Here is a 24,651-nt window from a genome sequence, read left to right as displayed (position 1 = left end):
ATGTTATTGACATACTGAGTTTAAAGTCAGGGAGTCAATACATGAATGAAAACAGAAACCAAATTAGCTTAAAATGGTTTGATGAAATTCTTAACAACTATTGATTATTTTAATAATGTTAATGGAATGCCTTTTCAATTCCACAAAATGGAAATGGTAACATGATTGAGCACTTATTGAAACAGTCAATAAAATCATCCCTGTTATTTCAAACTCAAGGAGGTATTAGTGTACTACAATAAACAATGATTCTATATAACAAAATGAAATCATACAGAGCAAAAACAACTTTGGTTGATACATGGATTTACCACTATCAGGACGACAGAACAACTTTCTTGTCTCATGAATACTTTTCCAAGATGTGAACACAATAATTTAATCTTTTTCATATAAATTTACTGAAAATGTTGAAGCACAATATTCAAAAGAATCTCAATGTTCAATCACTATGATTGTACATTTGTTTTTGGTTTAGGGCAGCTCATCCAGAAAACAAGACATCTTGTGGCGTAATGAGTCTTGTTTATAGTTCACTTTGGTTCAGTTTGCACTTCTTTGCACATTTTTTGTATCAGCAAATGGTGATTCATATGCCTCCATTGGAGGACATGTGCAGACCACGTTTTGGTCGCCGTATATGTCATCAATGCGTCCAACAGTGGGCCAGAACTTGGTCTCCGGGCGTACAAATCGCTGAAATGAGATATTTTCAATTAAATTTCAGCTGGAATTAAATTAGCTACAGTATTTTTAATATTATGTTGAACTGGGTGAACATGTTTCAGATATTTCATTTACATAAATTACTCTCAATTAAACTCTCAGAGACTCTGAATGTCACAAGTAATGTAGAGGTGACATGCTTAACAGCAGATGTTCCTTGATGTAATTTAGTGGGATGGTAGCAGGCTGATATCTATCACTGCCTACAGGTGGTCACAAGATAGAAATATGTCCCTACAGAGACAGTTCTACAATGGGGACTTACTGCGGGGAAGGCGGCCTGTTCCTAGATGCTATTTAGTAGGACCACAGCAAGCTTATATCTATCACTGCCTACAGGTGGTCACAAGATAGAAATATGTCCCTACAGAGACAGTTCTACAGGGGGACTTACTGCGGGGAAGGTGGCCTGTTCCTAGATGCTATTTAGTAGGACCACAGCAAGCTGATATCTATCACTGCCTACAGGTGGTCACAAGATAGAAATATGTCCCTACAGAGACAATTCTACAGGGGGACTTACTGCGGGGAAGGCGGCCTGTTCCTAGATGCTATTTAGTAGGACCACAGCAAGCTGATATCTAACACTGCCTTCAGGTGGTCACAAGATAGAAATATGTCCCTACAGAGAGTTCTACAAGGGGGACTAACTGCGGGGAAGGTGGCCTGTTCCTAGATGCTATTTAGTAGGACCACAGCAAGCTGATGTCTAACACTGCCTTCAGGTTGTCACAAGATAGAAATATGTCCCTACAGAGACAGTTCTACAATGGGGGACTTACTGCGGGGAAGGCGGCCTGTTCCTAGATTTTATTTAGTAGGGCTACAGCAAGCTGATATCTAACACTGCCTACAGGTGGTCACAAGATAGAAATATGTCCCTAGAGAGACAGTTCTACAGGGGGACTTACTGCGGGGAAGGCGGCCTGTTCCCTGGTGTAGGGCCGGTCCCAGTTGGAGGACATCACATCTGCCTGAGTGTGAGGGGACATCTGAAGTAGACCATACACAATTTGTCACTGACAATACTTGACAGGTTTGTTCTCCATCATTGATACAAAATGTGGTATAGTAATGTGTGTCTATTCAAGTCAAGCAATGAAATGATACACTATTCATGTGCGCGAATAAAAGGCGAACCTGAACATTGCTTCATAATAAAGTAGAGTAGGTGTCCTCAAGGCTGTGACATTCATTGAGAAATATCGCCATTTGTGCAATGTAATCCAAATTCTCAAAGCAGAGAGCACTCCCTGGCTATCCTTTAGCTGGAACCAGGCTGTGGTTCAGTGCCTTGATTTAGAGTAGCATCAACATTACATATTGTCTGATTGTATTCATGTGTGATGGAGGAGTGAGTGAGTGGGTGAGTTTAGTTTTACGCTGCACTCAGCAATATTCCAGCTATATGGCGGCGGTCTGTAAATAATCGAGTTTGGACCAGACAATCCAGTGATCAGCAGCATAAGCATCAATCTGCGCAATTGGGAACTGATGACATGTGTCAACCAAGCCAGCGAGCCTGACCACCCAATCCCGTTAGTGGCCTCTTATGACAAGCATGGGTTACTGAAGATCAATATTCTAACCCGGACCTTCACGGGTATGTGATGGAGGAACATATTATACAAAAAAACAAAGTATTAAAATACTGGCACTGAATTGTCCACATCATTGACAGGACAGTGTTGGTTTTCCTATTTCAGCAATACAGATGTAATTGGTGGTACATGCAGTCATATTCAGCAAACAAAAAACATAAGTATTTGTAAGGAAGTCAGAAGTAACTGTCTATTTCCGACAACTATAAGTGCAATCTATTTCATTTATAATGTTTAGATCAGGTGAGATACCTTCAGTGGGTTGATGTTCATGTCAAGTTTGCCAGTCTCAATGTCATGAATTTCCTTCCTGATTGCTAAAAACAGAAAGAAGTAAATCATTTGTCATGTAGGCTTATAATTTGGCAGGCTTACATGATAGACAAGAGTTACCTTCCCTTGACTAACAGCCATGAAAAGGACTTGATATACATTTGGAAAATGAATATGTTCACCTGAATGAATATGTGGACCTCTCTAAGAGTTTTAATGGCTCAGGATTCATAAAGTTGTAAATGTGTTTCATCACATCCACACAACTTGCAGCTGCTCTTTGAAGGGTAATATAATACCTAGGTACCTTTTTGGTATCCCAGAACATAGGCTCCCGACTCTGATATATTTATAAGTATGACCTATCAGAGTCGGGCGCCTATGTCTCAGAACTAGCATCTTTTGCTGCAACATGAAATGAGGACAAAAATGGGACTTTTCCAAATCTTATGACAGTAAACAAGATTAATTATCTTTGTAATTTTCCCACCAGCATCGACTTTTCTAGACACTGTAACCAACCTATGTCAGTCCCACGATCATTTTTTTTCTATTTACTCTATGATGTGGGTAGCATGCCTCGCCCCTGGTTTCCATCCCACATACCTCAGTTGAGTATGGTATGAAGAGTACAGCATGTACTTACCAATGAGAGCATCACACAGCCGGTCTAGCTCGCCCTTGTCTTCGGACTCTGTGGGCTCAATCATCAGTGTCCCTGCAACTGGCCATGACATGGTCGGAGAGTGGAAGCCTGTGGGTAGCAGAAGCAGTAATAATAATAAGTCATCTTCTATAGCGCACAGTCTCCAAACACCAAGTGTTTGCTCGCGGCTCTTAATCAGAATTGATTCTTATTACCCCGGATAACCCAAGCTGTTTGTTAGGCGCTAGAAGGTTATAGTCACATGACTTTATCCAACCGGGTACCCATTTTCTGCTGGGTGAACAGATGCAATTTTGAACAAACTCACTTGTCTAAGGTGAGACCACATGTATCATATGTGCTTCGTTATGGGGCAATACTAAAGTCCTAGAAACTCACAGTATTACTTGATAATCTCACAAAACAAACATTTGACGGTTAACTTCATCTACTTATGATTACAAATAGACATTTAAGTGTTTAATGTATTAACATTTCATTGGAAATATCTTCACAATCACCAACATATCCTTAAGATTGACTTAAGTGCCCCCTGCAATCCACTTATGATACACACCATAGTCCTGAAGCCTCTTGGCTATGTCCACCACTTCTATGTTGGAATTCTTCTTGAATTCTCTACAGTCAATGATGAATTCATGAGCAACAAAGCCTAAAAGGAAAAATAAAAATCTAAACATAACAGCATTATTGAATCTTATCATCAGAAGTCTTATGAGTAAAATTAAAACATTTGTAACTTAATTTGAGAAACGTATTTCACAACAATTACGCATGGTGCATTCAAACAGATGCCTCTGACATTCATGAGTTAATGAATCCTGTGTAATTTATGCAGTCTCAGCATTCAAACTATATCACAACACAAACTCAGAAACAGACAAATATGTGACTGAAAGCAGGTATACTTATCCATGCCTGTTTTATAGTGACAGAGTGAGTGAGTTTAATTTTACGCCGCACTCAACAATATTACATTTATATGGCAGTGGTCTGTCAATAATTAAGTCTGGACCAGACAATCCAGTGATCAACAGCATAAGCATCCATCTACGCAATTGGGATGCGATGACATGTGTCAACCAAGTCAGCGAGCCTGACCACCCGATCCTGTCAGTCGCCTCTTGCGACAAGCATGGGTTACTGAAGAGCAATTCTAACTAGGAATTTCACGGGTGCCAGTTTTATACAGTCAACTCTGTCACACACTGTGGCCATCCAATCCTCTTTATGTGGCTCTTACATCATAGGATGCATGGGACCTATGAACATGAACTATGGACCTAACATTGAATCCCCACAGTGTAAGTTACACATTAAGTTTTACATTTTATGTTAAGGCCAGACCAACTTTATTTCTTGTTTTATGGATCCACTGGTCATATTTTTTCAAGAATAAGAAAAAAAATAACAATTAATTTTCCTTGCTCAAAATATAACATCCTAATGTTAATGTGATATAAGTGAAATACTCTTGAAATCAATGTGAAACCTAAACTCACTCACTTATTTTTAGTTGACATAAACAAACCAAAAGAGTTAACATGGAAACTAATGTGGTTTTGCTTTGACTGGTGATTTTTAAATATTTTTTCCCTCCTGCCTTTAGGTTTTCTGAGGACACAAATCCATAAAACAAGAAAAACAATTGGTCTGGCCTAATAATTTATTAATTGTATATTCTGTGGCATATATATATATATTCAATACTACTGCATCACCTTTGACTATGCTTAGATTTCATTACAGCTGCAATACAGATCTTGTATTCACAAAGGAGTTTTGACAAGTATGAATGTCTGGATTCTATCTTTATTATATATATCACCAAATCTGGCAAATCAAACCTACCTTCTTCATTTGTATACAGAGTCTTAAAATGGCCGTTAAGTCTCCTGCTCATGTAGTTTGCGTTGAGGATGGCAATCTCTGAAGCATGACGCAGCCCCTCCGCCCCCATCATCTTGATGTAAGCCCAGGAGATGGGGAGGATTGCACTGGAGCCAAAGGGGGCTGCTGATACCACGCCGAAGGACTGCGCCTCTGGACCGGTTGTGCCATATGGAGGTATTATGGGATGTGTGGGTAGGTATGGGGCAAGGTGCTTCTTCCTGGAAAAAGGAATTATCACTTGTAGTGATGAACACAACAATTGTAGTCATTTATTCAATATTACTGCCTGTCAATATGTCTAAGGATCAGTTTTGTGATAATAATCTTGGTCGTGTGAGAGTTCATTATTGGATTTATGAAACTGCCAATCATCAAACTGATGTGAATGATGGTCGATAATGCATCATTCAACAAATCGGATCAGGGGCCCAATCCACAAAGCTTTCATAGCTCTACGTCATTTGTAATTCTATGATAAACTTATAGTTATGATAGCTTGTAGCGTTACAACTGCTTTGTGGATCGGAACCCAGCCCTGTAGTTGAAATCCAATAACACAATCTCATAAAACTGCAAACACCAAGACTGTGAATATGGTGATATTGTACAGACTGGTATTAATTTTGTATTAATTGACAGTGATCCAGACTTTAGGTCACCAACACGAAACCTAGAAGAATTGTACTGACACTCCGATGGGTCCCATTCCCGGTCCCCCTCCTCCGTGGGGGATGCAGAAGGTCTTGTGAAGGTTCAGATGGGACACGTCAGAGCCGTAGTCACCAGGACGACAGATACCAACCTAGAACATATTCCCTGGTGTTCACGGATAGTCAATATCACTACATACATACAGCATTTCATAAATGTTATGTACATGCTGAACAGTATTTTCCTGCGAATTAATGTTTTGTACACTGGAGTCAGCAATATCACAGCTATTCCTAAGCAGGCTGTAATAACATACATCGGCCAAGTAAACCAGTGATAGGTCATGTGAGTAAGTGAGTAAGTGAGTGAGTGAGTTTGGTTTTACACCGCTTTTAGCAACATTCCAGCAATATCACGCTTGGGGAGTCCAGCCTGGGTCTTGGCATGACGAGCAAACGCCTTAGCCACTAGGCTTCCCCACCGCCCCTATTGTAAGTATGAAGCTTGATAGGGCAGGTTGACACCTAATAGCTACCTGATACTCAGTAGTCATGGTGTAACGGGGGACCATTTGGGCCCTGCAGTCCCATTGACAAACAACAAAGGAGTGATGTGGCCAGTGAACCCCTACTGGAGACAAGCCTGGAGTAGTGGAGATGAAAATTACTCTGGGATCCCATCAGGAATGAATACCTATAGAACGGTTTCCTTCCCATCCTGCTGCATGTTTCAAAGCTGGATAGAAGACAGTTGAGTTACCTGTGCATTCATGTTGGCTCCATCCAGATACACCTGGCCCCCGTAGTGGTGGATCATGTCACAGATCATCCTGGAACAACAAGAATTTGTCATACAGGTAACCAGGTACCCCTAGTAGGCAACTTGTCATACAGGTAAACAGGTACCCCTAGTAGGCAAGTTGTCATACAGGTAACAAGTTGTCATACAGGTAAACAGGTACCCCTAGTAGGCAAGTTGTCATACAGGTAAACAGGTACCCCTAGTAGGCAACTTGTCATACAGGTAAACAGGTACCCCTAGTAGGCAACTTGTCATACAGGAAAAACAGGTACCCATAGTAGGCAACTTGTCATACAGGTAAACAGGTACCCTTAGTAGGCAACTTGTCATACATGTAATCAGGTGCCCCTTGTAGGAAACTCATCATACAGGTAATCAGGTGTCCTGTAGTAGGAAATTGTCATACAGGTAAGCAGGTGCCCCTAGTAGGCAACTTGTCAAACAGGTAATTAGGTGTCCTGGAGTAGGCAACTTGTCATACAGGTAAACATGTACCCCTAGAGTAGGCATCTTGTCATGCAATGTACAGGTGTACAGGTAAGCAGGTGCTCCTATAGTAGGCAAATCATCCTACATAATAAGATGCCCTTTAGCAGGCATGTTCTTACACAGGTAAACAGGTGTCCCTGTCTGGTAAACAGATACCATTATAGTAGGCATCTTCTCACAGAAATAAACATGGGATAAGGAAGACAAATTTCACTCTTCAATATTCCTAGTGACCAGTCAGTTACATACCCTTTCAACAACATTGTGTTCTCTGTCTCAATTGTCAAGCTTAGTTTGAGGCGTTTTACTTACAGAATGGGCTAAAGGTTTTAGTGAGTTGTTACCTGATGTCCTTGTCGAAGACGCCATGTGTAGAGGGGTAGGTGATCATCAAACAGGCAAGGTGGTCAGTGTGCTTCGCAATCTGAAGTTAGTGAGCAACCATTTGATTTTAATGATGTGATGGCAGGATATTTTCTAAAAATATAATCAAGCCCCTTGTTTACTTAATGATTTTTACATATGTCCACCGATGAAGGCAAAACATTTTGCATGTGACATGTGACCTTTTTTTTCAGACATGTGTCAAAAGAATCCAGTTTGTTGTTTTAACTTTCAAAAACTAATTGAGCACCTGAATCTTTTTGAAAAGATAATTGAGTTCTTAATTATTGAAGAAATATTTGCAGATTTCAAAGCAAATATACCTTCCTTCTCAATGATAACAGACATTATAAAGTGAACCTTCGGAACGTGTTTCCCAGCATTCGCCTACATGTTACCCAGCATGCTCTTGTATGCTATTAAAAAGACTACTCTTAGATCATGTTAAACAATATAACTTATGAAACTTTATGAAATGTTTCACAGTATATGCACTTGAAATGGTGTAAAACAGTATGCTCTCATGTGATGCAGCAAGCATGCTCTTAGGTGATGCTAACCAGTATGCTCTCAGGTCATGCTAACCAGTTTGCTCTAAGGTGATGCTAACCAGTTTGCTCTCAGGTCATGCTAACCAGTTTGCTCTCAGGTGATGCTAACCAGTATGCTCTAAGGTGATGCTAACCAGTATGCTCTCAGGTGATGCTAACCAGTATGCTCTAAGGTGATGCTAACCAGTATGTTCTATGGTGATGCTAACCAGTATGCTCTCAGGTGATGCTAACCAGTATGCTCTAAGGTGATGCTAACCAGTATGTTCTATGGTGATGCTAACCAGTATGCTCTAAGGTGATGCTAACCAGTATGCTCTAAGGTGATGCTAACCAGTTTGCTCTCAGGTCATGCTAACCAGTATGCTCTAAGGTGATGCTAACCAGTTTGCTCTCAGGTCATGCTAACCAGTATGCTCTCAGGTCATGCTAACCAGTATGCTCTAAGGTGATGCTAACCAGTTTGCTCTCAGGTGATGCTAACCAGTATGCTCTAAGGTGATGCTAACCAGTTTGCTCTCAGGTCATGCTAACCAGTATGCTCTAAGGTGATGCTAACCAGTATGCTCTCAGGTCATGCTAACCAGTATGCTCTAAGGTGATGCTAACCAGTATGCTCTCAGGTCATGCTAACCAGTATGCTCTAAGGTGATGCTAACCAGTTTGCTCTCAGGTCATGCTAACCAGTATGCTCTAAGGTGATGCTAACCAGTATGCTCTCAGGTCATGCTAACCAGTATGCTCTAAGGTGATGCTAACCAGTATGCTCTCAGGTCATGCTAACCAGTATGCTCTAAGGTGATGCTAACCAGTTTGCTCTCAGGTCATGCTAACCAGTATGCTCTAAGGTGATGCTAACCAGTATGCTCTCAGGTCATGCTAACCAGTATGCTCTAAGGTGATGCTAACCAGTTTGCTCTCAGGTCATGCTAACCAGTTTGCTCTCAGGTGATGCTAACCAGTATGCTCTAAGGTGATGCTAACCAGTTTGCTCTCAGGTGATGCTAACCAGTATGCTCTAAGGTGATGCTAACCAGTATGTTCTATGGTGATGCTAACCAGTATGCTCTAAGGTGATGCTAACTAGTTTGCTCTCATGTGATGCAGCAAGCATGCTCTAAGGTGATGCTAACCAGTATGCTCTCAGGTGATGCTAGCCAGTATGCTCTAAGGTGATGCTAACCAGTATGCTCTCAGGTGATGCTAACCAGTATGCTCTAAGGTGATGCTAACCAGTATGCTCTCAGGTGATGCTAGCCAGTATGCTCTAAGGTGATGCTAACCAGTTTGCTCTCAGGTGATGCTAGCCAGTGTGCTCTAAGGTGATGCAGCAAGTATGCACTTAGGTAATGCAAGCCAGTATGCACATAAGTAACGCTAACCAGTATGCTCTAAGGTGATGAAAGCCAATATGCACTTGGGGTGGTGCTAGCCAGTATGCACTAAACTGATGCATATGGGAATGCCCTTGGGTAATGCTGTATGTTCCTGTCAATACACACCATAGCGTCCAAGTGCTTCATGTCAACATGTCCACCCTTGTCCACATTGATGGGCTGGATCTTCATGCCGGCCATCTGGGCACTGGCAGGGTTGGTGCCATGGGCAGACACTGGGATCAGGCAAACCTGGAAACATATGTCACACACACTGATGATAGGTGAGTGCTTGTGAGTTACTGTATCATCTTGAGGTTAAACAAGGTTGGGACAACCCCACACATTAATGATAGGTGAGTGCTTGTGAGTTACTGTATCATCTTGAGGTTAAACAAGGTTGGGACAACCCCACACATTAATGATAGGTGAGTGCTTGTGAGTTACTGTATCATCTTGAGGTTAAACAAGGTTGGGACAACCCCACACATTAATGATTGGTGAGTGCTTGTGAGTTACTGTATCATCTTGAGGTTAAACAAGGTTGGGACAACCCCACACATTAATGATAGGTGAGTGCTTGTGAGTTACTGTATCATCTTGAGGCTTAACAAGGTTGGGACAACCCACACATTAATGATAGGTGAGTGCTTGTGAGTTACTGTATCATCTTGAGGTTAAACAAGGTTGGGACAACCCACATTAATGATAGGTGAGTGCTTGTGAGTTACTGTATCATCTTGAGGTTAAACAAGGTTGGGACAACCCCACACATTAATGATAGGTGAGTGCTTGTGAGTTACTGTATCATCTTGAGGTTAAACAAGGTTGGGACAACCCCACACATTAATGATAGGTGAGTGCTTGTGAGTTACTGTATCATCTTGAGGTTAAACAAGGTTGGGACAACCCCACACATTAATGATAGGTGAGTGCTTGTGAGTTACTGTATCATCTTGAGGTTAAACAAGGTTGGGACAACCCCACACATTAATGATAGGTGAGTGCTTGTGAGTTACTGTATCATCTTGAGGTCTTAACAAGGTTGGGACAACCCCACACATTAATGATAGGTGAGTGCTTGTGAGTTACTGTATCATCTTGAGGCTTAACAAGGTTGGGACAACCCCACAGATTAATGGCCAGGCTGACCTTCTGACCCTCTTCTACATCCATCACTCACTCACTCACAATTGGTAAATAATCTTAATCTTGACCAATGACCATAAGCATCAATCCATGTTTTTGTATACAATTATACACCATCAACGAAGTCACTTGGTAATATCAGCCACTTAAGTTGTCTCTTATGACCAGTATAGTGAGTGAGTGAGTTTAGTTTTATGCTGCTTTTAGCAATATTCCAGCAATAGCATGGTGGGGGACAGCAGAAATGGGCTTCACACATTGTACCCATGTGGGGAATCGAACCCAGGTCTTCAACGTGTCGAGCGAACGCTTTAACCACTAGGCTACCCCACCGCCCTGACCAGTATCGGATGCTTCCTACCTTGGATACAAACAGCATCCTTTATCTTTGAGATATATACCCTGCTGGTAACAGACTTGTATCCACATTGTAACTATAATCCTGGCAATGCATTCGCATAGGTCATGCCATTCATCACAAAGCTAATTATACACCCTGTTCAAGGTGTCTACTTTTCTTTGTTCATATATTGTTCAATGCTACACTCATATATATTCGGGCTATACATATTTATTTGGGCTAAGTGATTACAAAATACTCGAGTATGGACCTGACAATCCAATGACTGACATCATGAGCATCTATTCACATGATTGGAATGCAATAAAATGCATCAACCAAGTTAGCATCCCTGAATAAATTAATCTTGCTGCTAGCCTCTTATGACAAGTTTCACTTACTGAGTACCAATTCCAACCCAAATTTTCATATGGAACTGGGTATCTGGAAATTTCCATCTTATGGATGTGGATAGTATTTCCACGTTGGACTGACTGACTGAGTTTAGTTTTACGCTGCTTTTAGCAATATTCCAGCAATATCACGGCGGGGGACACCAGAAATGGGCTTCACACATTGTGCCCATGTGGGGAATCGAACCCGGATCTTCGGCGTGACGAGGCCAACACTTTAACCACTAGGCTACCCCACCGCCCCCTGCCACGTTGGAAACAATAGCCATATTCTGTTGCCTATAAGCATACTCACATTTCTCTGATCTTCTCCCTGGGCCTTCAAGTAGGCCATGATGGCCCTCAGTCCCGCATACTCCCCTTGTGCTCCGCTAGAACATACATCCAATATTATACAATATCATCAGGATAAAGACACGTAAAAATAGTCCCAACCTATCGTCATAAGTCACACAGACTCGGAATATGTAAACCGTGCTGACTGTGTGGATTGTTGTTCACATTATCAACCCCTGGTTTGGCTGGTCCTGGTTTGATTCCCAGACCTCAATACCATACAATGGCTGTGATTTTGCTGAATTTGGTGTAAAATATAAAACTTCAATTGTATGATATAGAATATGGTATAGACTAATATTTATCTCAGAAATAATTTTTGATGTGGGGGAATGAAATATTGTACATAATTGGTCTTCACAATATGTGGAAACTTACTTCTTTTACAACAAATAAATGCAAATATTACACAAAAAACATCAATAAATATATTCATCAATTTCTCATATGTAGAATATTTGCAGAGGTAGTACCTGTTTGGCTGAAATGAAATCTTGTCATAGCCTGTGATCTCGCACAGGTCAGCCTCGAGTTCCTCAAACATCTGCTGGTAGCCAAGAGTCTGTTCTTGGGGGACAAATGGGTGGATGCAGGCAAACTCCTTCCATGAACACGGCTGCATTAGAAGAACAGAGTGGAATAATGTGACATGCACCTTGCACAACTGGGTCACTTGTGTCTACTTTTTAGCAAGTAGGCCTGTGAAGATCCGGGTTAGAATTGATCTTCAGTAACCCATGCTTGTCGTAATAGGTGACTAACAGGATTGGATGGTCAGGCTCGCTGACTTGGTTGAAACATGTCATCATATCCCAATTGTTTAGATCAATGCTCATGCTGTTGATCACTGGATTGTTGATTATTTACAGACTGCCGCCATATAGCTGGAATACTGCTGAGTGTGGCAACCAACCAAGTGACATTTAAACCCAAGTCATGTGGTGCTGCCTACACTGACCATCATCTCGGTGGTGCTGTTGAGCTTCATGGTGCAGGACCCAAGTGGAATCATGGAGTGGACAAGCGACAGGTCCTTGTTCTCAAGCTGCTTCATGTAGCGCACGATGTTCGTCTCAGATTGATACCTGACACAAGGAGGTGGTCATTTCACATTTGGTTTTAAACTACATCTGATTTCATTTGACACTGATGAATTGCTATCTTATATAAACACAAAATCTGATAAATGCAACAAAACCAAATTTTGCACAGTCACATGAAATCGACAGACCAACTCTAATGATTGCCTCATAATGTGGACACCCGAATAAAACAAACAATCATATTTTTTGTCACTTTTCACCATTTTTTTCGAGGGGGACCACTTGCTGCACTTACATACAAGTGGGTGTTAACTGCCACACTAAGTAATAAATTGGAAAGTTTGAGGCACAGATGTGTGTAATCTCTCTATCTCATTACAATTAGACCTGATTCTCACTACCGCTAAACATGGATTCCTCAGGTCACCTCAGAACAAACTTTCAACTTTTATAAATCATGTAATTTTCTGAGTAAAATTGATATTTTATACTTATCCTGACTCATGTATTATTGCTTTGATAAATCATGTAATTTTCTGAGTAAAATTGATATTTTATACTTATCCTGACTCATGTATTATTGGTGTTAACTGCCACACTAAGTAATAAATTGGAAAGTTTGAGGCACAGATGTGTGTAATCTCTCTATCTCATTACAATTAGACCTGATTCTCACTACCGCTAAACATGGATTCCTCAGGTCACCTCAGAACAAACTTTTAACTTTTATAAATCATGTAATTTTCTGAGTAAAATTGATATTTTATACTTATCCTGACTCATGTATTATTGCTTGTCTCCTTCCTTCCGCGAACGTTAGTGGAACACTTGTATCTCCTTTTTGAAGCTCCCTTAAAAAAAGCAGACGTAAAATCACTACTCACCATGAGTTGCCTCCCTCTCCGTTTTGGCGGGAAAACGGCGCCACCCGTCTTCCCACTCTTCACTCTCTCCGAATTGCAAGCCCGACACTTAGATTTTCTGGGAAATCCAAAGTGCCTAGCGGGGAGGTTGGGAGGGCTTACCTCATGAGTCAGGATAAGTATAAAATATCAATTTTATTCAGAAAATTACATATTTTTCCTTATCCTGACTCATGTATTATTGCTTGTAGAATCCTACGGATTTGGTGGTGGGTCAAGCCACTTCTGGATTCCAATTTGGTGATCTACGTCTTGCGTACCCCCCTATGGGAACTTCCTGGTAGCACTGCAATTTACTGCTAGGCTCTGCTGCTGCTGTAACCCTTTACTTCTGTTAACATTTTTATGTGGGTTTTAGCAACTCCATCTCTTGATGCAAGCATCAAGTGGAGAAGCGACCCTTCTTATGTACGAGTACGTCCTTACAAGTACTGGGTCTTATCACTTATGCTAGTCTGTCTTAGACGTGCATATGGACTCTAAAGCTGTAACTCTCCTGAGTGTAGGCTTTTGCAAGTCATGTGATAAAAGGGCGATACTCCGTCTCAGCGCCTCTGTGGAATTGTCAATTGTTGTGCTACAACAAGTGGGCCGAAATGGTGAATGCCAGAGACGTCCTCAGTGGCGATGTCTCTCAGGTAGTGGTTGGCAAACACCATGTCCGATTTCAGAAGCAGCCCTCCATTATGTCGTAGGTGATAGAGCAGTTTCCATGTAGAAGCGAGTGTTGGCGTTGAGCTCTAATTTCATGTGGATTGGAGGCTCTTGGAGGATCAAGTCCTGCTGCTTTGTAGGCCCGTAGAAGGACAGTTCTCATCCATATTGATATCGTAGTGCAAGAGATCTCAGTCTGTGTCTCTGCCGATATAGGGATGAAAAGACGCTTGAATTTTCGTCTCCTGGTCCTAGGCCTTTGTAGGTAGACTTTTAATGCTGTGGGCACAAGGATAGGTCCTGTGTATCCTGTGGCCCAAGGACTGATGATAGTGCTGGGATATGGAATTGTCTGTCCGGTTGAACTGGCAGTTGATTCTTTGCTATAAAGTCCCATCTCAGTCCCATATGCCGCGATGTTTTCGATTTTCATCAAATCGTGTCCTTTCAAAGTCTAGAGCATGTATTTCCGACATCCTTGCTGCTGTTGCTAAGGCAATCAGGAATAGAGTTTTCTGTGTCAAGAACTCAAAAGATGTCCTATCTAATGGTTCATAAGCGTCACTGGTGAGATGCCGAAGAACTATGTTGAGGTCCCAAGCCGGAGCTTTAAATCTCTGTTGTTGGTCCTCCAGTTTAAAAGAGCGTAGTAAGGCCAGTAACTCTGGTACCTAAGTCAGTTTTACACTCGTCCTCATAGTGATAACTGAGCTCAATGCCGCTAGGTACTTTGAGAGTGTTGACCCTTTTAACCGCTTCGTTTGTCTTAGGTGACAAAGATAGTCCGCCACTTGAGGGTGTGTTGCTTTCATGGCTGTGAAGCCTGTTTTCAAAGTGTAGGTCTCAAAGCTTCACCACTTGTTGTTGTACAAGTTGCGTGTTGACTTGCGTAAAGCTAGCGTGACCGCTTTAGCTGCCCTGGCGGAATATCCTCTCTTTTTCAAGCACGCCTTGATACTCTCCACGCGTGTAGGCGGAACACCTTGGGGTTGCCGTGTGCTTGCTTTGTGTGTGGATGTACTAGCAAGTTAAGTCCACTCTGGTAGTTGCAGTTGAGGCGTCCCTAGTTCTTGTATGAGAATGGGGAACCATATTCTCGCTGGCCAGTAAAGCGATCAAAATCAGTTGCAGGTTCCTCGTCTGCATGATTTTCTGCAACACTTTCTGTATTAGAGCTGGTGGCGAGGAATGCGTGGCGTTTAGTCCTTCCAGGAGATGCTTAGAGCATCTGTTGCCCATGCTCGTGGATCTGGTATTGAAGAGACGAATGTTACCAGTTGATTGTTGAATCTTGTGGCAAACAAGTCTATTAGTGGCGCTCCTATCTCTTGTATGATCTGTTTGAAGATTTCTGGATGTAGCATCCATTCTGTTGGGGATGGCTGAGTTGGGCCGAGATAGTGCGTCTGCTATCACATTCTTGGCTCCTGGAATGTGGCATGCTTTTATGTGGATGTTCAGATTGTCTGTTATGCTGAACAGATGAAAGCAAAGGTTCAGAAGGTTCGCCAACCTTGTTGATCCTTGTTTGTTTATGTAGAACGCCACTATGGAGTTGTCCGTGTGTACCGTTAGATGAGCACTCTTTAGAATGCTGGTCCAGTGGAGTATGGCGTTTATCACTGCTTTCATTTCTAGCATGTTGATGTGCAGATCTTTCTCTTGTAATGTCCATTTCCCAGCTGACACTTCTTTGTCGAGGTGTGCTCCCCATCCTTGGAGAGATGCGTCCACATAGAGATGCGTCTTGCACTCTGGCTCTGCTAAGTAGGTGCCTCCGCAAACATTCGATCTCTGGAGTCCACCATAGTAGATATGGTTTTAGTCTGTCGGGAGTCGAAGGGGTCGGATCGTCCAGATGTGCAATTCACGAAGACCTGTAATGGGCGTAGTTGTAATCTCCCTCTGCTGGCGTCATATCCTGTGCTGACGTGAGGAGACTCTGCCACTGTCGAAGGGCCCGCGGAGAGTAGAGCTTGCGATACCATCTGTTGTATCTTTATCCAACGGTCCTCTGGTACTGTTATCGCGGTTTTCAGTTGTGATGAGCCGAATTCCTAGGAACTGCAGGTCCTGTGTAGGCTCTAGTTCCGACTTGAGGAGATTCACTAGCCACCCTAGTTGTGTGAGAAGTCTGATGGTAAAGTCCAGCTGTAGTCTGAGATGACTGGGATCTTGATGAGCCTGAATCCCATCGTCTAGGTAGAGCGCGCTGCGTAGACCTCGATGATGTAGGTATGTGACTATGGGCTTCGTCACTCTTGTAAACAACCAGGGGCGATGATATTCCAAATGGCAGGACTTTCCATTGGTAGTGTCATCCGTCTAGTAGGAATCTGAGGTACTTCCTTGATTCGGATGTATAGGAATGTGCAGGTATCGTCCTGTAAATCTATGCTGGCCATATGGTCCAGCGGACGGGACGAGATGTAGCAGTTGAGGCAAATGAATCATTTTGAACTTTGCTGGTTTTAAGTAGATAATCTCTGTTGAATGTCCTCATGTTGTAAATTAGTGAACTTTTCTTTGGAGTTTTCTTTGAGTGCGAGGAAAACTGGGGAGTAGAATCCTGGTGAGATCTGGTCCTGATCTATCACCTCTATAAGCGTCCTTCTCTAGTAGAGATGTGACCGCTTCTTGCAGCCTCTCTGTCCGATGGGTTGCAAAGTTGAAACTCTGAGGTGCGTTTGTTAATGGAGGGGCTGCTTGTAGTTGTATATGATATCCCTCTCTTAGGATGTTGGATACAAATTGATCTTGAAGAATTCCCCAGTTCTCCCAGTAGCGTTGTAGATGTCCACCCACTTGGGAAAGTTGAACAGGAACGGCTGGGGGTGGAAGACTCCAGTCGTTCCGAACCCGCCCTTCATCGTCTAAAGCCTCTGGCACCTCTGGGTGCCCTGCCTCATCTGGATCGTCCTCTATAGTTACCAGATGGGCGACGAAAAGAATCCTTTCCTCCTTTGGAGGGTCCCATTTTCTTTTCTCTTGCTTTCTGGATGCCTGCAAATTTAGATTTGCCAGAGTAGCATTGGGACGTCTGCCTGATGACACTGGCTAGTGTATCAATGGACTTTATCATCATGACTTCCCTGGATTCCTTTGTGACTTCCTTGGCAACCTCGTCAATCTCCCCTGCGAAGATGGATGTTGTAGACCATGGAGCTCTGTACAGAGTCTTAGTGAAGCGTTCACTCCAGTTACATGAAGACAATAGTCCTTGTCTTCTGGCGAGCGTCAATGCTGCTGATATGGATGATAAGTGCTCTGACATAAATTGGTGGTCTTTTTCTGCGTTAGTAGGGCAGAATAAATCATCCGGTCTTCCTCTGCAGTAGAGTTCCTGAACTTGGAGATGAGCGTTTCATTAACTGCCCTGGATCTGTTAAGTCCGAAGAACATCCTTCTGGTCATAGTGTCTATCTGTGCCAGCTTTTTGTCATCAATCTTGTAAGATTTGGTCCGGGAGTCGTTGATGATTTTATAGTTCTCATCTATTTCTTGTGCCTTCATAAAGGGGTCCATGTTATGTAGTGAGAACTTCTTTGCGTTGAACTGTGGGATATTAGGAGACTGGAACTTAGTTGCCTTCCTGAAGGCTGCGTCCAGGTCCTCTGGTACGTCTGAGACTGGGTCAATTGGTGGTAGAGTGATAGTGTCGACATCATCGTCCTTCATTAGGTACGTGAATGCTTCATTCTCTTCCTTAGAGGGTGACGCTAGGTCCAGTCCATTAACCATCCAATATTTTATCTCTGAGTCAGAAAATATGATACCGCCATCGTCCTCTGTATCATGTCCACTGGTATATGATCGTTGAATATCCTTCGTGCATGGAGATCTGCGTGGCGATCTACATGGCGATCTACGTGGCGATCTGTGTGGAGATGAGTATGTAGAACAACGTGTAGTTCTAAGAGGAGATCTGTATGGCGACCTGCGTGGAGGTGAGCGTCTTCTAGGCCGGAATTGCCTTCCTGATGGCAATATATTTCTAAGTGGTGAATCCTGTGACAACCTGCGAGGTGTTGTTGGCGCCCTTGAAGATAATTCAGACGACCTTGGCGCGGGTGAGAGAGGTTTTGTTGAGGGTCTGAGTCCGAGATGTCTCTCTAAACCTTCTAGGAGGTGTAGGTTTCTTTCTCTGTGAAGTGGGTAGCCTGCGTGAAGGTTCTTCATTAGCCTCATCATCTGATGGCGATCTATTTTGTTCTGAAGAGCGCCCTCCTTGGCCCAGGTTTGCTGGCGTCATGCAGTGTAGGTCTGCTCTTAGTCCTAGAGCTAGATCCTCTGGTAGGCCTCTCAGATGTATCATCAGTGTGGGGTCCTTCGTGCAGCACTGGATCCTCTCTGAGGTTGATGACTTGGGCATGAGAGCCGCCTGGCTGTCCATCATGCGAGGTTCTTTCCTGCGCTAAGCGCTTCTCAATCATTTCCATCATTTGTTGAGAGAATTGCTGCATGAAGGCCCCGGGGTTGAATGTCTGTGACGACTGTAGTGATGTCGCATCTGAGAGGGTAGCGATATGGTCCAGGGATTGCTGTGCCTCATGGATCTCTGCTGTCAGTGTTGAAGGTAACTCGGACTGCGTAGAGAGGGATGCTGATGTTACCGTTGCTGAGGCCTGCGTCCTTTTCTTATGCAGTATCTCTGGGATGATTATCAACGGCTCATCATATAAGCCTCTTTCTTCCATCGGGACGATTTCAGCAGAAAAAGTCCTCGTAGTCTGTGAAGAACTCCCAGTAGAGCTGGTTGAAGCCTTAGGGGTGTAAGGCTTCTTCTGCGACGAAGATGGCCTCTTTTTCTTCATATGGGTTGAGGAGTTGTCCGACGTAGAAGACCTTTTCTTCGATGTAATGGCGGACCTCATCCCACGCCCATCTTCTGAGGACACCTCTGGCAGGTCACTGGATGGAAGTATGTCGTCTGACAACGATAGACAGCTCTTTAGGGACTCAGCCGGTTTAGCCATGACTTGCAAAACGTCGCCTGGATTTATCCATAGGCACTCCTAAGTACAGAGAAATAATAATAATTAAATTAAATTTTTGTTAATTGCTGACATAAATTACAGCGAGAGCTGGAAGTACATATTGTTGTGCAACTGGGGCACAATAAATGCGGGTCTGCAGCAGAGAACCTAAACCTACAACGAAAACAGTTTTTTTATGAAATGTAAACAAACTGAACAATCACGTGAAACCGTGAATAAACAGTTAAATTTGCTAATAATTTCAAACCATATTGTAGAAGGATACTCCCTGAAACCTTATAAAGGTAACTTATAGGGAACTAACTAAGTTAGCAAAGGATATAGTGCCGTGTTGGAGACACAGGTGCTCTCCCAACCGTCCACTAGGGCGAAGAAGGAGAGAGTGAAGAGTGGGAAGACGGGTGGCGCCGTTTTCCCGCCAAAACGGAGAGGGAGGCAACTCATGGTGAGTAGTGATTTTACAACTGCTTTTTTTAAGGGAGCTTCAAAAAGGAGATACAAGTGTTCCACTAACGTTTGCGGAAGGAAGGAGACAAGCAATAATACAAGAGTCAGGATAAGGAAAAATAATGAAATATACATTGTACCAACAGTTGTCACACTTTCCTGAGCTACACAGTTACGGCAACTTCTATTCCAGACTGAAAATGTTTTGACAATTTTTTCTTATTAGGAAGGTGTCAGTTTATTTTGACAGATAAGGCTAGTCTAGATCTGATTTTAATGCCAACCTCTTGAAGACCGAATGAGTGAGGAAGTCGCTGGTCCTCCGGTGTTGACTATTATGGAGACTGGTGTTAGGGTTGGTGCCAAGCTCATCACTTATCTCCTCCTGGAATCAAAGACAAAACTTGAACAGACTGGAGAGATTTGTCATATTATGAATTTTCAGAGATTCACTGTATTCTACCAGATAACATTCTTAAAAACAAGCTATTATAAATTTATTTTCATTGTCTGTGTGGTGCCAAACCTTGCAATATATACCCTCCTAAGGGGGTGGGGTGGGGGTGAGGTTTATAGTTATACCCTCCCAAGGGGGAGTATAGTTAACTAATTGCAATAAACATGGCTGTCTGAAAGCAAATGACATCAGAAAACATATAATCTGACAATGTATTTGAGAACAGATTTCAATATTTTTCACATTAAAAAAAGATAGTTAAAAGTTTGTGGGCAAACTGTGTAAATCTGGGCATCACATTCATGTAAATATGTGCACACTGGTTATTAGGTTTCTAACTCCATAAATGCCAAAACATATTACTATTAAATTCTTATGAGCAAATATGTCAACAACAATGACTTAATCATCACAAAAAACTGCAAACAACAAGACAGAATCAGTGATATTGTTCAGAACAATAATGCAACAGAACCCCCTCCCATTCCATTGTCTGCCAATCAGGAATCAGTAGTCTGTTGGTGAGCCTAATATTCTCCAAGTTTCAAATACCATGGAATCACTTGCAACTTATTTGTGTTACACATTAACCATCATATTACATAATATTCAGGCAGGAAACCTAGATGAATTGAAGTCAATTTACATCAAATTAATGGCAGTTCTCATGGATTTGATTTGTATTTTAATCATAAAGGTTTTTCTCACAAATCATGTGATAAAACATGCCTACCGCTGACTTTGGTGACCCGATGACCTGAAGCAGGTCAGACAAGTCATCTCTCTCCACAGTCTCATCTAAAGACACGCCAACCTGGAACATAAAGATGAGATGATGGTGATGATGATGATACATCATTTTTTTAATCAGCTTATAATGATTTCACTTGGATCACCACTGTGCAGAGTTACAGGTTCTCACAGTATGACTGACATTTAATAATATGAAAACATTTCATATCAGAACTAAATCTTTTAGTTATATTTTGTATTCACAAAACTTATCTTTTAAGTTGTAAATTTCAAATTTTCTTTATATGAGATAAAATAGGAACATTTTACAGGCATTTCTGTAAATGTCTCATGTTCTCCTGTATACATACATGGCCATCACTGTAGTAGCGAAGATTGATCTGTTTAGCTTCAGCTTGCTCACGAATATGATCCTGGCCCCGACCGGGTAGAAATTTGACAGTGTCAAAAAAATCCTCAGAGGAAAGAGCATGACCTGCCAGCTTGATGCCTGAATTAAATGAGCAAGTTTACAGCAAGACAGAATGGAAAGTGAGTGAGTGAGTTGGGTTTTATGCCGCTTTTAGCAATATTCCAGCAATATCACGGTGGGGGACACCAGAAATGGGCTTCACACATTGTGTCCATGTGGGGAATCGAACCCGGGCCTTCGGCGTGACGAGTGAAGGCTTTAACAACTAGGCTACCCCACCGCCCCTAATGGAAAAAGAAGAAACGTTATACATGCAACATTCCCAACATTGGGTGGGTGAGTGGGTGACCATACAGATGATTTACATTACCAGCATGTTTTTTTAATACCATGAACAAAATCACTGAGTAAGACATGCATAGTTTACAGCAACCTATTCTAACCAAGGATCACCCTGGTTGTACAATATCATCTCAGGGACAGATTGAGGATGCAGGGCTTACCTTCAGCCAGAATCAGTGCACCATGATGCACTCTGCTTCCAATGTGTCGCAGTCCCTCAGCCCCATGGTAGACAGCATACATGGCAGACATATTAGCCAACAGAGCCTGTACACAATAAAGAATACACTGAGGAAACCATTCACTGTCCGTGAGAATAATATCTTGTTCATTGGGAAAAACTTACTTTTTGTACTTCTTGATCCCTGTAAAAGTGAAAATCATGAAAAGTAGTACAGTGGTTAGTGTGTTTACCTGCATTCCCAGATATGAAGGAATGGCAGTCCATTGAGGCCTATGAACCAAACAAGCAAAATGTGAAAGTGGCTCAGGTTAGAGTGAGTGAGTTGAGTTTTACGCCACACTCAGCAATATTCCAGCTATATGGTGGCGGTCTGTAAATAATCGAGTCTGGACCAGACAATCCAGTGATCAACAGTATAAGCATTGATCTACGCAATTGGGATACGATGACATGTGTCAACCAAGTCAGCTGGCCTGACCACCCGATCCCGTTAGTCGTCTCTTGCAACAAGCATGGGTTGCTGAAGATCAATTCTAACCCGGATCTTCACAAGTGGCTCAGGTTGGAAATATTTACCCCTAAATTTGTGAAAGGCCATATAGATAAAAAAACAAACATATTCCAGATCCTGGCACAAAAAGCAACATTTTAAGTTTTAAAGGACCCTTGCCCCTAATGTAAGCTTGATCTTATGACTGTAGATTTGGCAGTACCCAACCTGTGCTGTGCAGATGTTGCTTGTGGCCTTGTCTCTCCTGATGTGCTGCTCCCTAGTCTGTAAGGCGAGCCTCAGAGCATCACGGCCACTTGAGTCTCTAGGTGAGTAAGGAACTGTGTTCAGTGTGAATGATAGTAAATCCACATAGTGAGTGAGTGATTGAGTTTAGTTTTACGCCGCACTCAGCAATATTCCAGCTATATGGCGAGTCTGGACCAGACAATCCAGTGATCAACATCATAAACATCGATCTGCGCAATTGGGAACCGATGACATGTGTCAACCAAGTCAGCGAGCCTGACCACCCGTCCCGTTAGTCGCCTCTTACGACAAGCATAGTTGCCTTCTGTGACAAGCATGGGTTGCTGAAGACCTATTCTACCCGGATCTTCACGGGTCAAATCCACATAGCTTCTGATATTGCCACCCTGCATTTTTTCAACATGTGCTCAATGGAATGAAGTTAATGAGATGTAAATTAGGGCTTAATCACAGTGCTTATAAAACTGGCAAATTACAAACACACAGAAGTGTCTCCTTTCTGAAAAGTTTCTTGATATGTGTATTTTCAAATTGTCTCAGTCTCTACACAATAATATTTTCTCTTCCACCATTTATATAGCACCAAATGAAGCAAGTCTAGATTTTCCATAGGTTCAACTGGGCATCTCAATTGGACTCCTTTCAACATTAAAAGGAGTGTTTCTGGGACCAGTCTAGTGGCCATCCATTAGTCTAGAGTTTCAAAGCAATAGACAAGTGATTTTCGTGACGAAGCAATGGACAAGTTTTTCAGAGACTAAGCATCAGTATAGTGTTTCAGAGACTACAAATGGTCTAGTGTTTCTGAGACTAAGCATTAGTCTAGTGTTTCTGAGACTAAGCATCAGTGAAGTGTTTCAGAAACTAAATATTAGTCTAGTGTTTTAGAGATTAAGCATTAGTCTAGTGTTTCAGAGATTAAGCATTAGTCTAGTGTTTCTGAGACTAAGCATCAGTCTAGTGTTTCAGAAACTAATTATTAGTCTAGTGTTTCTGAGACTAATTATTAGTCTAGTGTTTCTGACACTAATCATTAGTCTAGTGTTTTAGAGACTAAGCATTAGTGTAGTGTTTTAGAGACTAAGCATTAGTGTAGTGTTTCTGAGACTAAGCAATAGTGTAGTGTTTTAGAGACTAAGCATTAGTCTAGTGTTTTAGAGACTAAGCATCAGTCTAGTGTTTCTGAGACTGAGCATTAGTCTAGTGTTTCTGAGACTAAGCATTAGTCTAGTGTTTCTGAGACTAATTATTAGTCTAGTGTTTTAGAGACTAAGCATTAGTGTAGTGTTTTAGAGACTAAGCATTAGTGTAGTGTTTCTGAGACTAAGCAATAGTGTAGTGTTTTAGAGACTAAGCATTAGTCTAGTGTTTTAGAGACTAAGCATCAGTCTAGTGTTTCTGAGACTGAGCATTAGTCTAGTGTTTCTGAGACTAAGCATCAGTCTAGTGTTTCTGAGACTAAGCATTAGTCTAGTGTTTTAGAGACTAAGCATTAGTCTAGTGTTTTAGGGACTAAGCATTAGTATAGTGTTTTAGAGACTAAGCATTAGTGTAGTGTTTTAGAGACTAAGCATCAGTCTAGTGTTTCTGAGACTAAGCATTAGTCTAGTGTTTCTGAGACTAAGCATTAGTCTAGTGTTTCAGAGACAAAATAGTCTAGTGTTTCCCAACTCACCTGGTAACTCCAATCATCCTGCCTGGCATCATCCTCATGAAGGATCCCTTACAGGCGAAGAAGCCCGCGTGGGGCCCCCCATAACCCAGGGGGATGCCAAACCTCTGGGTGGTTCCCACAGCAATGTCCATCTCCAGCTCCCCTGGGGGTCTCAGAATAGTGAGAGCCAGTAGGTCTGTAGCGCACACCACCAGGGTCTGACAACAGATAAACCTCCAGGCTAGGATTGGCAGTCAGACAAACAGCTCTTGCTGCATTCAAAACAAAACTAGCACGTGAGCCAAGTGCATTCTTTCGTGATAATACTATATAGTGTTCTTTGAAGTCTACCAGTTATTCTTCAATCGAGTAATC

At 42.2% G+C, this 24,651-nt stretch overlaps 1 protein-coding gene across 2 annotated transcripts in view; it reads right to left on the bottom strand.

Moving 5' to 3' along the window:
- Positions 1-63: 63 nt before the first annotated feature.
- LOC124260092 (glycine dehydrogenase (decarboxylating), mitochondrial-like) overlaps positions 64-24,651 on the bottom strand; it is a 53,441-nt gene continuing 28,853 nt past the window's right edge. For both annotated transcript variants that reach the window (XM_046694341.1, XM_046694342.1), the window contains 19 exons: positions 24,298-24,494; positions 22,581-22,677; positions 21,840-21,945; positions 21,275-21,414; positions 20,905-20,985; positions 19,999-20,099; positions 12,609-12,735; positions 12,124-12,266; positions 11,610-11,685; positions 9,539-9,664; positions 7,446-7,525; positions 6,571-6,640; positions 5,850-5,962; positions 5,119-5,378; positions 3,824-3,919; positions 3,247-3,354; positions 2,580-2,644; positions 1,638-1,718; positions 64-696 (listed from right to left, as the gene is read on the bottom strand). In XM_046694341.1, the coding sequence (XP_046550297.1) occupies positions 544-696; positions 1,638-1,718; positions 2,580-2,644; positions 3,247-3,354; positions 3,824-3,919; positions 5,119-5,378; positions 5,850-5,962; positions 6,571-6,640; positions 7,446-7,525; positions 9,539-9,664; positions 11,610-11,685; positions 12,124-12,266; positions 12,609-12,735; positions 19,999-20,099; positions 20,905-20,985; positions 21,275-21,414; positions 21,840-21,945; positions 22,581-22,677; positions 24,298-24,494 (2,220 nt within the window). In that variant the 3' untranslated portion in view covers positions 64-543. The remainder of the gene's footprint in view (positions 697-1,637; positions 1,719-2,579; positions 2,645-3,246; positions 3,355-3,823; positions 3,920-5,118; positions 5,379-5,849; positions 5,963-6,570; positions 6,641-7,445; positions 7,526-9,538; positions 9,665-11,609; positions 11,686-12,123; positions 12,267-12,608; positions 12,736-19,998; positions 20,100-20,904; positions 20,986-21,274; positions 21,415-21,839; positions 21,946-22,580; positions 22,678-24,297; positions 24,495-24,651) is intronic.

This window comes from Haliotis rubra, unplaced genomic scaffold (genome assembly GCF_003918875.1).
Source record: "Haliotis rubra isolate DU_JTF1 unplaced genomic scaffold, ASM391887v1 Scf75, whole genome shotgun sequence".
In the NCBI taxonomy this organism is placed as follows: domain Eukaryota; kingdom Metazoa; phylum Mollusca; class Gastropoda; order Lepetellida; family Haliotidae; genus Haliotis; species Haliotis rubra.
This window is presented reverse-complemented; position numbering and strand designations above follow the sequence as displayed.